General features: G+C 40.3%; 1 protein-coding gene across 3 annotated transcripts in view; it reads left to right on the top strand.

Moving 5' to 3' along the window:
* csnk1g2b (casein kinase 1, gamma 2b) overlaps positions 1-14,784 on the top strand; it is a 37,897-nt gene that overhangs the window by 21,379 nt on the left and 1,734 nt on the right. For 2 of the 3 annotated variants that reach the window (XM_026928351.3, XM_026928352.3), the window contains exons 3-10: positions 1,905-1,974; positions 6,765-6,913; positions 7,354-7,588; positions 8,367-8,452; positions 9,624-9,708; positions 9,799-9,947; positions 10,178-10,258; positions 14,265-14,371. In XM_026928351.3, coding sequence (XP_026784152.1) covers positions 1,905-1,974; positions 6,765-6,913; positions 7,354-7,588; positions 8,367-8,452; positions 9,624-9,708; positions 9,799-9,947; positions 10,178-10,258; positions 14,265-14,371 — 962 coding nt within the window. Of the gene's footprint in view, positions 1-1,904; positions 1,975-6,764; positions 6,914-7,353; positions 7,589-8,366; positions 8,453-9,623; positions 9,709-9,798; positions 9,948-10,177; positions 10,259-12,182; positions 12,282-14,264; positions 14,372-14,784 lie in introns of all 3 variants that reach the window. The other variant, XM_026928353.3, reaches the window with a different exon arrangement.

The following is a 14,784-nucleotide window of genomic DNA, read 5'->3' as shown; positions in this document are numbered from 1 at the left end:
GCGTTCTCAAAATATCTGTCTAATTGGCTGATTAATACAGCGAAACCGTAATATTTTGTGTCACAACACGAACATTTTAAATCTGCCTGAGCTCTTCAGGAACGGAAACCTCTGGCTGGAGGTTATATATCTTTGGGGTGAATTCACACACACAGACAGACGCACAGACAGACGCACAGACAGACGCACAGACAGACGCACAGACAGACGCACAGACAGACGCACAGACAGACGCACAGACAGACGCACAGACAGACGCGTTTTCGGTCCCAGCAGAGGGACGTGTCGGAGCCGAGCAGCCGATCTTGTGTAACCTGAGACCCAGCACAGCTGCTAGAAGCATTGCGCAGTGTGTTTTGTGATACACTCCATTAACCGCTGGAACGCTTTCCAAGCTTTTTTTTTTTTTTTTTTTTCCTCAAGTTCTGAGACAAATAAAGGGAGGCCGCCACAACCACCTCCACCACCACCACCACCACTGCTGTTGAGCCATTAGAACTTTGACATAGTGGTGTGTGAGTCAGTTCCTGTCTGCCAGCATGTTTATGACATTAATGCGCCTGTATTGATTTAATTAGAGCGCTGGAAATAGCTTTATTGGCTTGCCTCGCGGACGTCACTGTCCGATCCCGAGCCTGTTAGATGATATCAATATTGCTTATCAGGATTTCCATGTACCCACCGAAACGTCTTTTAGTCGTTCCGGCCTCTCGGCGTAGGACAACAACATCCACTTAGGGGTGATGTGGAAATTGTGTGATGTTTCCTTAAACACCGCTCTGAGAAACGCTGTCTAGAGCGTGTGAAAATGAATGGATGGAAACACTCCTTCTGTCTGAGCGACTTCCTGCAAGTTGTGTTTACAAAAAAACGTAACGTCTTCCGTCATTTCTCTTTCAGCAGCAGGAGGTGGCTCTACGCTGCTTTGGATAAAGACGACTCGTCTTTCTCTTTCTTCCTCCTTACTTCTGCTTGAAGTCTTTCCGCACTGTAAAGCATAACGATAAATACATAATGGCTTATTTTGCTTCGTGGTCAAAATGGATGCATCATGCTGGCTGAAGAGGTTTTTTTTTTTTCCTTCAGAAGGAATGTGTTTATAAAGTTTTATATATATATAGATATAGATATATGACAGGCTGAAAACTTTAGCTGAATTCATCAATAAAACACTAGGAAAATAATCAACAACAGGGTGGTGTGATGTGGCCTCAGACCAAGCGGAGGTTGGGAAGTTGAGTATTTTCCTATAACACCATGTCTGAAGTGTTTTATTCCTCTTATATCACAGCAATTTTCCAACGACTAATTATTTTATTTTTTTTACTCATTAAAGAACGAGACAACATTCTTTTAGTTACGTCTATGGTTGCAGAACTTCTGTATGACACGTTAGTTCCTGTTATCACTTGTGTTATAGTAGCTATAAACACCACTCTTTTTTTCTCTTTCTTGAAGTTTGTCACGTTAGCAGCCTGTCATGTTAGTGAGAAATGGCAAAGTAAAAGTAAACTCCCCTGTCCTGAAGAAATGTAAAGTTACATCTTTACCTCTGACTGTTCCAAAGCGCTGTCGCTGGAGACTCCTTCCAAAAATGTTAAATAAACATCTCACACAGTGTAGATCGTCGACATGAACGAGTTTTAACTATAGACAAGATAACGTATTAGAATGAGCGCATTAGTATAAACCTGTGCAGCTGGGAATCCTCTCAGAGGTGAGAGGTGCTGTTAGAGAAAATTAATCAACACCTTCTGACCAATCAGAACTGAGAATTCAACAACTAACCATTGCTGCCAAGAATCATGTTTGTGATTAAACTATTAATTGTCCAGATGTAGTGAACATTTTTTTCCTACATCATTTTTATGATTAGTGTTTTTTTTTTTGTTTTTGTTTTTCAGGAACCGATTAAGTCCAGGGCACCGCAGCTTCACTTGGAGTACAGATTTTATAAACAGTTGGGAAGCTCAGGTAAGCATTTTGACTTGAATTTTATTCACAGCTGGACAGACTCTCTTTATGCGCAGTGTCTTTCGGATGTGGCTTTAAGGTTTCTTTTCCCCTCCCTGCCTGCATGCTGTGAGAATCACGGGGGTGGTGAGCGCTGATGTTTTTGATGTGGTGAAGCTACCTCACCGATAAGAGACAGCACAGGAAAAACAGGGCAGAGGTTATCTATCTATCTGTGCTAAGAATTTGCAAAGTCTGGACTTGCCCTACAGCTCCATTTCTCAGCAGAGGGGATACGACTCTCTGTACCTGTTCCTGAACCACGCAGATGATCACCTCTTAAAGAAAATGGAGAAGCTATCTGGTTCAAGATCAGTGCCCTGGGCTGGGACATAAAAACACGTACACACACTGAAGAAGCTCTCTGATACCACAACTGCAGTACAGTGATCTCATTCATGGGATCTGGAGCGAGGTTGAGAGAGACCGCCAGCTGTGCGAGTGTTAAGAGCGAGTGGAGTGCAGGCCAACAGGGCTCTCCTGCAGTATTTATAGCTACAACTCTTCCCAAACCAGGTTGCCATTATCGAATATCCACCACGATGACACGTTGCTGGAGCAGCTCCAGCCTCCATCTGCTGAGATCCTTCAGCAGCGGGAAAAGGATCATGGCAGGGTCACATTTATTGCTGTTGTCATTTTAGATCATGGCAGATCCACCAACACTCCCCCAAATGACCAGCCTCAAGGTTTTTCCTAGCGGTTCAATGGACAAATGACAAGACTGTAATTTCTCTCAACACTCCTCCACTAATCAGCTTTGGAGTGCTTAGGGAACGATTTCTCCTATCTGCCGATGTAATCGGATGCGAACGATGACTAATGTAATTGGTACTAATCCTTGACAGATGTTGATCGCCCATTTCAGGAAGGAAAACAGATATAAAACTGACAAGGCTTCATTTTAAACAGCGTGTGAAATATATTACCCAGAATTATTTTTATTTTCATTTACTTATCCTATAATAACAAAAGCAGGGATACCTGATGCGTGAATGGTGTAGGCTACAAATAAATCAGCAAAGGCAGCAGGCATTTTCCTTACACGCAAAATGTTCAACTCTCTCATAGTTGGTTATGAAATCACAGATTTTGATAGCAAGCTAGCTTGAGCAAAAAGTAGTAGGAACTATGATAAGAAAGCAGTAGCTTAGCTAGCTAACGTTGCTGAAAATTACCATAAAGCTTAATAAGTTTCCAGGCCAGCATACTCTCTGTGGTTTCCTATTGGACCTTACTCGTATGAGTGCTCCCGTACTGCAGGTGGCGCTGATAAAAGTTTCATGACAATATCCACGACTATAAGACGATTACCACTCCTCAACGTTGTCCAATTTGGACTGAATCAGCTTGTTTGTAACGACCAATCATGGGCTTGGTCGCTTACCATGTTCATCCGTCACGTCTTCTCGTGATGTGTGTTTGCGCCGCATTTACCCCATATTGTGCGTAGAAGCCAGTCGAACATCGTCTACGCATTAAGCATAATGAGGCCTTAACTTTAACACGACCTCCTAACGTCTGCTGAAACGAAAGACCTGTTTGGATTGGATTAGTTTATCGGGGAACGTCTCCTCAGGAGCAGTGAGTTTCTAGTGGGTTGTATTTTCTACGAACTCAGATGTTTGCGTCATGCAGTCATATGATCACGCTCCATTTTGAAAATTCTCAGACAGACGGTGTTTGAAAATACAATAACACAGGAGTCACAAGGTAAATGAGAAGCATGTATCTTTCGTTTCGCGATTGGGGAAGTGTTTAATATCTGATGCGTCACTGATACACTTGCTACGAGACTAAACAGGGCAAGTCGCAGCTGTCAAATCATGGGCATGTGCATGTATATACATGTTTCGTTGTAGGGAAAAGGGATGGGGCTGAGCAGCTAGGGGCGGAGCTAGGAACATTTCTGAGCCCGAGAAACCTAAAGCCTTAAAAATGAAGAAGTGTTCAAGATGCTTGCATGGCAGATAGCCAGATTTTCAAAGCAGATTTTCAAAGCAACAGTTTGCAAAACCTTTTATTTCCCAGTTAGATTAAAAAAAAAATTGATACTTCCTTTAATTTCTCAATTTAGGCAGACAAAAAGAGTACTTGGGAGTTAGGGGAAATGTCTAATTTTAGTTTGGCTTTTCTTTTTGTAGACAAATCGTGTACATGTTTTTCAGCTCGACAAAGTAAGGCTTGTACATCGCTCATTTCCAACCCCCTCCATGCTAAAATACGAATCTTCTCCACAACACCCATGACCACTAATTTCAGCTAGCGGCCCTTACACAGAGCCTTGGGAATGTCTCCCTGACCGCCATCTCTTCCTCACACGGCTCTGTTCTGATGCTGCTCGGGTGTGACTTAACTACACACGATCCCTACCCTTGTTTTCCCTTCTGCGCTAACGTTGGTGTCAATTATTGAAAGCTTGAGCCCTTCCTCACAGTGTGCTGAACAAGGTTTCAGTCAAAATAGGCTCCGTTTAAAAGTTTAATGGCTGTTTAGGGCTTTTGATTGAGGCCTTGTGTGTGTGTGTTTGTAAGTGTGTGTGTGTGTGTGTGGGTGTTTGTGTTTAGAAGGTTGCTTCTCTGAAAATTCTCAGTAACGTGTGCGGATGTTTCTCGCCACTGTCTCTCAGTGCGATTGTGTTTCAGTCATTTCTCAGTGTTGTACAGGCTAATGGAAGCAGGAAGCTTTGAGTGTTTTGTGTGTGTGTGTGTGTGTGTGTTTGCTCTCATGCCATGCTCAATGTTTAATTCACAGGCTCGCTTAGACCTGCACTTTGGCTTCCCATTGTGCCTCTTGCTGTGGCCTGAGAGAGAGAGAGAGAGAGAGAGAGAGAGAGAGAGAGACAGACTTGTTTGCAACACAATGTGTCCAATTGTTTTGCTTTCTTTTTTGGAATGTTTCCGAGTGTGGCACAGAAGAAATAGCATAAAGAAAGACTATAAAAGTGCACTCATGTTTTTTTTTTAAATAGTTTTTCTGCAAACTGCAGGGTGAGAGTGTGGGTTGAGTCTCAAAGTCTCCCAAAAGGAAATGACTACCTACATAATGACTGTTCATTACAGGTCCCCGGATTGCCTAGCTTGATTTTTTATTTATTTATTTTTTTAAACTTCATGCTCCATCAAAGTATCAAGCTGGAGCTTAGACGTGTTTGGCTAGTTTATAATTATTGCTCTCGGCTAGTCCTGGTTCGTATTTATCGGGTCTGAACGGCGGTGATGACCTGCACTGCGCTGCCGGGAAGAGGAAGTGTCACGCAGTGTGAGGTTTACAGTCTTCTTCCTGCTCCTAACCGAGATCATGTTGTGCTCAGACTTCAGGTTTGGGTTTTGATGAGTCACTGCTGTAGGCACATCCATCATCGTTGGGCTACAGTGCTGGAATGTGTGTGTGTGTGTGTGTGTGTGTGTGTGTGTGTGTGTGTGTGTGTGTGTGTGTGTGTGTGTGTGTGTGAGCACATCCTCTTTGTGGGAATGACACAGGTCTAATCAGGTAAATCCTTCCATAATCTCCCCTGGAGTTTGTGTGTGTGTATGTGTGTGTGTGATTGCTAGAGCGCTTTCTCTCAGAAGCACGCACGCACGCACACACACACACACACACACACATGTACTGGCACTGTAGGTGAGGACTGATGTGAGAAATGCGATGAGCAATAGTGCCAACAAAGCTCTAGGGAAATTTTTTTTTTTTTTGAGCTGTGAGATACATCAAGTATCTGTGATAATATCGGAGTAGCATGCCTCAATAACAATTGTTTGATGATAATTATATAAATTAATTTGCAGCTTGCTTTATTAAGACGCGATTCATTTCTCAGGAGAGTGTCTAACAAAATATGAATAAAATATCCTTTTAATACCAGACGAGCACGTTTTTAATCCTGAATCTGAATGTTTGTGTCACAGCTGCTTATGTTACTGGATCACGAGTTTATTCCTAGAACACTTCAATCATGATGTATGCTAATATATAATGAAGTGAGGCTTTATAAAAGCTGCCAGGGTCAATTTAATCTGTGTGTATAAGGTTGCACTCCTTTACAAGCTCCCTATAAAGACAGTACATGGAGAAACTGAGTTTTTTTTTTTTTTCCTTTTTCCAGGGAGGATCCAAGATAAAATGTTATGCTTAATCTGTAAATTAAGACAAATTAAATTAAAATTAAAATTTTTTTCATAATGCAAGAGGTGACATCTTAACATGGTTTGATACTCAAACAAATACAGCCTTTCTTTCAGTGTTGGCTCTAAAGCCACACGTGCTGCTTAATCAAAATCACCTGTATAACAGTGCAACCCGAGGAGCTTTCTGATTTGTCTGGCAACCTGATTAACACACACACACACACACACACACACACACACACACACACACACACACACACACACACACACATTTAGAGACAGAGAGAAATATCATTAGAAATAGAGTGAATAGAAAAAATGCGCTTGTAATCGAAATGAATAAATGTTGGTCTCTGTCTGCTAGAAAATGGCCAGTTTAAGAATGTCAGAAATTAAATCTAAGAATTGAATACTTCTCATTAGTAGCCCATTTGTCAAGTAAATATAATTTGGTTATGAATGGATGAGATTTTAAAATGTGGAGTCTTTAATGAATTAACTACACATTTGTGTTTCATTGGCTCTGGATTATACCATTCCGCCTGCACATGACGTGTTTTGAATGGTGCATGTAGTATTAAGGTGATGTGAGCTACAGTTGTCTTGTGTTTTTGTTTCCTGCAGAAGGGATTCCTCAGGTGTTTTACTTCGGGCCATGCGGGAAGTACAACGCTATGGTCCTGGAGCTCCTCGGCCCCAGTCTGGAGGATCTGTTCGACCTCTGCGACCGCACTTTCTCCCTGAAGACCGTCCTCATGATAGCCATACAGCTGGTGAGTCTGCGCTGAGCTACGGAGGCAGGAATTAGTTTAAAATCCAGACCATGGATATATGATTCATTCCTGTCTCTAGATATAAAAAACTTCAGTCTTCTGGAAAGTTGAAAATTCTAATCTAAACTCTAATCTAAATCAAATTATTTTCCATAAAAAGTAAACAAAAAAAATTGCAGAGCAACAATCAGATTTTTTGCATTACAATAAATGTATTATGTAAGATATCACATTCACTACTTTCTTGCTATGATTTGCATGAAATAAATCAATAAATGAACATTTTTGTGTTAACTTTCACTGGCCACTCTAGCCGTCACTTCTACTATCAAACTACTGTGTGGCAAACAAACAGTAAATGAGACTGAAAGCCTTAAACTGGTCTGATGATTATGTTGTTGAGGAATATTCTTCACGTCTCATCCTCACGTCTTTCTCAGATCACGCGCATGGAGTACGTCCACACCAGGAGCTTGATATATCGAGACGTGAAGCCGGAGAACTTCCTGGTTGGGCGGCCGGGCAGTAAGAGGCAGCACACCATCCACATAATCGACTTTGGGCTTGCCAAAGAGTACATCGACCCAGAGACCAAAAAACACATCCCGTACCGGGAACACAAGAGCCTCACAGGCACGGCCCGCTACATGAGCATCAACACACACCTGGGCAAAGGTGAGGCCTGTTCACGCTTTCCTCTTACAGGCCATTAACCCTACGGTCACACAAAGTACAACAAGCGTCATTTAGAATGAGATTGGCTTGAGATTAGACTTGGGTATGACGGTTGCTCGGAATGATTCCTCGATCCTATGGCGTGTGTGCTCTGATGTTTCTTCACTTCCCCACTCCAACTCATTAGCTCCCATTTACTGTTTGAAGCATTAAAAATTGAAAAAGTACAGTGGTTTCATCTTATATATTTTGCAAATGAAAAAATAAATTAAACGTTTATAGAGAAAAATAAAAATAAAGCTTGGAAGAAGGAAGTAGCTGAGATCGTTGGTGTGTCTGGTGAGTGGGTGTAGCTGGAGCAGTTAGCTTGCTTTGCTAATCTGACAGTGCCGCTAGTTGGAATCCTAGCACGTAACTGTGAATGGACATCAAACATATACATTTTATACAGAAGTGGTGAGTATGACTGTGGGCTGTGGGCTTCACATTTTGGCCACAACTGTTACTCAATGAAGCTAAAAAAAAATGCTGAGAAGGCCACGCCCACTAGAGACAAACTACAAGCGTCACGAGCGACTTTTCAACCGCTGATGTGTAAATAGGCTTAGATTGGTGTGCTGCTTCACAGTGCTGCATGTGCAGGAAGTCAAAAGAAAAAAAAAGATTCAAAAGAAGCTTGTACATGCCTTGAGTGGTAAATAGGATTGGAGTTAAAAAGTAAAAGTAAAGCACAGTGTTTGCGTTTGAGTTGAAAGTTTGTGCTTGTTCTGGTCCACAGAGCAAAGCAGGCGAGACGACCTGGAAGCACTGGGACACATGTTCATGTACTTTTTGCGAGGCAGTCTGCCCTGGCAGGGGCTAAAGGTAAACACACACTTCTCTATCTCTTATTTGTATGACCTCAGTGTCTCACACACACACACACACACACATACACACACACACGTACACCTACATCATTTTCTATGCTTTTGATATTCTACACATGGGCTTATCTCATGATATAACTGCTGCGTACTGCAGCCAGTGAGTGTGTGTCAATCTCGTCAACGAAGATACTTAAGAAAACGCTTAATGATTGCGTTTATGATTGCGTTATCAATACTGATAATGACACTGTGATACAAAATGCACACTAAGTCGAATTTAAAATTGGGATTTGATTGGTGACAGTGGTATTGTTAAGAACGTTACTGACGCACTAAAGGCCCTTCTTAAAGTCAGCACCCATAAGATCAGTTAACAAAACTATTTTGCTACTTTTAATGTTTATGTTCCCAAACTGCTGACTTCCTTCCCAGAACACACACAGTGAGCATCTCCAGTTAGTTTAAAACATAGTTTAAAATCTTTGTGTTAACTTTCCTCTAGTTTCATATTCATTGCATCAGTAGACATTTTATGTATTTGTTTATTTGTATTAAATATTAAGTTTTGGTTTTAATCTTTTTTTTTTTTTTGCCCCCGAACTACAGTTCCCTGCTTTACACAAATTATTGTTCCTATTTTACTATTTTGTCTTAATTACATTTATTTATTTCTTGTATCGTTTAACATTTATTTGTTTATTATTTATTTTCAATAATTTTAGTTGTAATTATTTGATTTAATCAAAGTCAGTAATCCAATAATTCAGTAATTCGATTTTATTTATTTTATTAAATATGGTTCTTTCTTTCTTTCTTTCTTTCTGTAAGAATGATTTCTTCTTAGGATTGCTGTTACGTAATTCTTTTCTCTATTTTAAACATTTTTTTACAATTATTATTATTGTTGTGAGGATTTTGTCATTAAATGTAAAAATATAATATCTTTAAAGCTGGTGATCTCTGAGTCTTCTCATATTGCATGCTTCACATGTTCCTGTTTTGAATGGTCACAGAAGGAAACCTTGGATTACTGTTTGCAGCAGTTTTGTGTTAATTTATCTATAATTTGTTAATTTTTTATATTACAGTTTGATAACCGTGCACATATTTGTTGTCAGAAATGTATTTATTGATTAAAACTGTGTGGAATGTTGTCTGTCGTGCAGGCCGACACGCTGAAGGAGCGCTATCAGAAAATCGGAGACACCAAGCGAGCGACACCGATCGAAGTGCTCTGTGAGAGTTTCCCAGGTTCGTTCAGACGTGCTCTTTTATATCTGAAGTAGTTTTAGACAAACTACATTATAAACAAACCTTAATGTGTTGTTCTAATTCATGCAGAAGAGTTAGCGACGTACCTGCGCTACGTCCGGAGGCTGGACTTCTTCGAGAAGCCTGACTACGACTACCTGAGGAAGCTGTTCACTGACCTCTTTGACCGAAACGGCTACGTCTTTGATTACGAGTACGACTGGGTTGGCAAGCCTCTTGTGAGTTTCAGTTTTGCACTTTTAACCACTCTGTCTCTCTTTCTCTCTCTCTCTCACTCGCTCTCTAAGCCACTTCCTTTATGCAGTCTCCTGTCCTCTGAGTGACATCACAGTGCAAACATTTCTCACTTTCTGTTGCTTTTCCCATACAATGCAGATGTATTTGTGGGTCAGAGGTATGATATCTCTCATTCTCTCTCATTCTCTCTCTCTCTCTCTCTCTCTCTCAGCCCACACCCATCGGCCCCATCCCCAGTGATACACCGCAGCCGAGCAGCCGGGACAAAGCACAGCAGCAGACCAAAGCCCAGGTTTGTGATTGATTCACTGATTCACCCAGACGTGTATCTGTCTGTCAGTCTCTTTCTGTGTTTCGTTTCTCTCTCTCTTTCTCTATCTCTCTGTCTCTCCATCTGTCTCTAGCTCTATTTCACACTCTCACTTACTCGCTGTCTCTCTCTGTCTCTCTGTTTCTCTATCTTTCTGTCTGTCTCTTAACTCATTCTGTCTCTGGCTCTCTCCCTATCTCTCTAGCTGTGTCTCTGTCTGTCTCTCAATCTCTGTGTCTCTCTGTCTCCCTCTCTGTCTTTGTCTTTCATGCTTACTCTTTCTGTCTCTCTTTATCTTCTGTCTTGCTGTCTCTCTTTTTTGTCTCTCTCTTGCTCTCCCTGTCTGTCTCTTTTTCTCTCTCTCTCGCCCTGTGTCTCTGTTTTTCTATCTCACTGTCTTGGTCACCCTTTCTCTCTCTCTCTCTCTCTCTCTCTCTCTCTCTCTCTCTCTCTCTCTCTCTCTCTCAGGTCTCTGTTTCTTTCTGTCTTGCTTTCTGTCTGTCTTTCTTTGTGCTCCTGTCTCTCTGTCTCTTTCTGTCTCTGTCTTTCTGTCTCTGTCTCTCTGGTCTCTGTTTCTTTCTGTCTCTCTTTCCGTCTTGCTTTCTGTCTGTCTTTCTTTGTGCTCCTGTCTCTCTGTCTCTTTCTGTCTCCATCTTTCTTTCTCTGTCTCTCTATCTGTCTCTTTCTCTCTTTTCCACACACACACATACGCGCACACACAGCATACACTCCCTGTTTCACTCTAGTGCACTGACCCCTTTTCCACTGACACGGTGCTGGTGTTAGAGCCGACGCCTTTTCAGGGAATCAGCGAAGTTTTTTTATTTTATTTTTTTATGAATTGGACTAAAATGAATACATAAAGATGTGGAGTTTTTCTGATCCACAGTGTAAAAATAATATCAAGTGTAAAAGGATCTCTGTCTATCTTTTATCTATCTTTGACTTTCAGAATATATTTTGCTGTTTCTTTATGTCTATAATGTGCACAGGGACATTGTCTTAGATAAGGAGTGGCAGATGAAAGGATTGCTCTTGACTACTTAATTTGCTCAAATCAAAATTTCCTCTCGTTATTCTTAGTGACGTGTTTTCTAATCTATTGTTGCAGTTTCAGGCCAGCAGCATTTTGGTGCTTGAATCAAGCTAATTTTGCCAAACAAGTCAGTAGTGTGTCACGGTTCCAGATTAGTCACCGGCTCTGGAACCTGCACCGGCATGTTGTCTGTGGGAAAGAGCTAAAAACCTGCCAAAAAAACATCCCTCTTTCTCTCACGTATGCACATGGGCAGAGATTGTCCTTGTTTCCTGTGTAAATGATTTCAGTGCCCATGTTGGTTTAAAAACTCACTGTGGTTATTTGACCTTCTCATGTGTAAATTGGGATGTTTCTGTAATGACCGCAAACTCGCTTCTTTCTTCAGTCTTTTAATCAAAATTGCATGTACCTTGGACTCATGCATTAATTCTTTAAATAGTACAAACTCTGATGCAAGACAATAATATTCTCATTCAGCCCTTAAAAGAATGCAATTGCTGTAGAATCCTGACGTTAAATTCACGCGATGAGAGACATCTTCATTCGTCGCCGTGCAGATTTTCTCTTGCAGCTCCTCCACCACCTGTGCTAGAGCCCTGCACATTTCTGCATGATTGATGCCTCTGTGTGTTTCCACTTCCTGATTTTAACTTTTTTTCATTTTCTATTTTAAGTTGCTTCACACTTTCGGTCCTGCTTCTGCATGTGAGATGTCTGCTGACATGTCTTTGTTGTCCTTGTTTTGTTTTTAATTTGATCATTTGCCTTTTCACTCACTGCCTCCTTTCCCATCATCCCTCACACCCACCCCATCTGTGTAACACACTCCTCCACTCCACTGTGCGTCCCGTCGGCTTGTTTGCTCAGTCGCCCGAGCCCAAACGGAGCGAGTCCCAGCCCACTCCCGTCAATAAGGAGAAGCTGGGGTCACATCTCACAGCTGAGGGGCTGGGGGGCTCAGTTCAGGTACCGCTTTTGCATGGCTGTGCATGAAGACTCTCTGTGTGTGTGCGCGTGTGTGTGTCTTAATTCTTGCTTTCTATATATGTGTCTTTCTCACCTGCAGCTGTGAACTCTTCTAACAGCCACATCCCTTTTTACGTAAGGTGTTGTGGTGTAGTATTTATTCTGTACTTCCTATCGCGATGCTTTCTCTATACATGATTTAAAAAAGACATTGGGCTTCATTTATCAATCTTTGAGTAAAGTCGTTTGTGAATGTTTCCGTAGGCCAAATCGAACTTAAAAATCCTGCCACTTAGAAAAATAACCCAGATTTCCTTCCTACTGGCGTGCGTATGTTGATAAATGCCAATCATGCGTACGTTTCTGAGCTGCACAGCTGATTTGCATTTAGTGATGCTTGCAAAACAATAAAAGACAAAGCTCAGAGAGAGCTGAAAACAGCAAAATGTGGATGAAACGATGAAAGAGCTCCTCTTGAGCAGATCAGGTAATGCCAAGCGTCGATAACAATAGATACGCACTAACTCTTCTTTCTTTTGCAGGGCGCCATTACTTTTATCCTAATTGAAAGGCTACTTTTATTTGTCTTTTAACATATTTATGGATTTGTTTTAGATCAAAAATGTTTATTCAGTTTGTATGTGTAATTGAAATAAATAAATGATTTAAACTTGACCATTCAGTCGAGGTTCACATTAGTGAGCCTCCTTATACGGAAATCTACGCAAAGGCTCGTAGGATATGAACATTTCCACCGAACACATCATTTCTCATGTAAATACTCCTGCAAACGATTTACGAATAAATCCATTTGTATCCAGCTTCATAAATGATGCCCAATGAATCAGTACAATTATATATTATATGATATATAAATATAATATAATGTGCAGGAGGCCACGCCTCCTTCTTAGGGCTGCAATTAATGAACTACAGCAAAATGGTGTGGTTAGGGGACTTAGTTTTAGGTTTTTATTGTGTTTTGTGTTGGCATTGTGTTTACTCTAGAGCCGTGATTTTCTAATTTTGTTACAGTGGTGGTAACATCATTATCAAAATTATTCTACCAAAATTATAATATAATTATTATATTATATCTAATGCCAGAATTTTAGAATCTAATGACAGGTTTTATGAAAATGGGTTCTGTGAGTGAAAGGATTCAAAATTTAAATAATGTACCTAATTTTTGAGTTTATTTTAAAATGAATATATACTGAGGGTTCAAGAGTTTTTATTTTAAATTTTTTTAATTATAAGTAAAAGGGGTCCCTGACTATAAAAAGTTTTTGACAGTTTAATTAATTTTCACATTTTTCCTAAACTGGTTATGTAGTTAACAGTAAAACTATGATGGATAAACCTTCTCTTCTGAGATCAATTAATTTTTTAATGCATACACACCTCTCCTTTTCAATTTTTTAATGATATTTCATTAGTATAAATTGCTGAACATCTCATTTCCACTGTCAGTCATTACAAGCTGTGTATTTATTCTAAACAGACTGTAGTATCATAGGCTAAGATGAGCTTTATGGCTAAATTTGGGTCTTGCATCATCTCTCCTCATCCACACTTATTTAAGAGCGTTTTCAGTTTAATTGAACATATTTATCTTTAGTTTTGTAGATGAGATAAAGATGGAAGGCATTTGGTGAGACCATTGTGCCACCTAGTGGCACTTCTTGTCATTACAGCTCATATCAATGCTGTGTAAGGATTTTTTTTTTTTTATTAAGCTGACATTAATATCACATTCTTAATATCGTGTTTTTAGGTATTGTACATTTTAAGGTACACATACAGATGTACACTTGTGTGAAAGCAATATTGATGGTGTGGATATATATATATATATATATATATATATATATATATATATATATATATATATATATATTTTTTTTTATATTTTACAGCATACAAGCTGATTTGTGTGTGTGTGAGTGTGTGTTGCCTGCCTGACTGTGTGCTTTTGTACAGATAATGAGCTCGACCAATGGAGAGCTGAACACAGACGACCCGACTGCAGGACACTCCAACGCTCCGATCACAGCTGCCACAGAGGTGGAGGTCGCAGATGACACAAAGTAAGAGTCGCTCGCTCACTCATATTATAACATTAAACCCATTACAGCAAGTTCGGACTCTTCTCCCTCTTCTTATCTACCATTATCACGTTCAGCTCTTTCGCATTTTCCAATTGTTTCACGTTTCTTTCATGTAACAATTGTACTTTATACTTGCATGTACCGTGCGCATGTCCTCTAGATTGCAGTGCCACATGAACCGCATCAGAATTTACCGAATTAGACACCAAAAAAAGAACCAAAACAAAGGCAGGTTCTGTGTTTCAGTGTAGGAATTATATATAAGTACAACACAGGCATAACTTTGTTGCTGCTGGGGGAAAAAGAAACCTTGTGTGAACAATTATAAACCCAAGTACATTCACATTGAAAACATTTCTGAAGTGTTTTTCTGAATATTGTTCTGAATTTGA

Source organism: Pangasianodon hypophthalmus, chromosome 8 (assembly GCF_027358585.1).
Source record: "Pangasianodon hypophthalmus isolate fPanHyp1 chromosome 8, fPanHyp1.pri, whole genome shotgun sequence".
Classification (NCBI taxonomy): domain Eukaryota; kingdom Metazoa; phylum Chordata; class Actinopteri; order Siluriformes; family Pangasiidae; genus Pangasianodon; species Pangasianodon hypophthalmus.
This window is presented reverse-complemented; position numbering and strand designations above follow the sequence as displayed.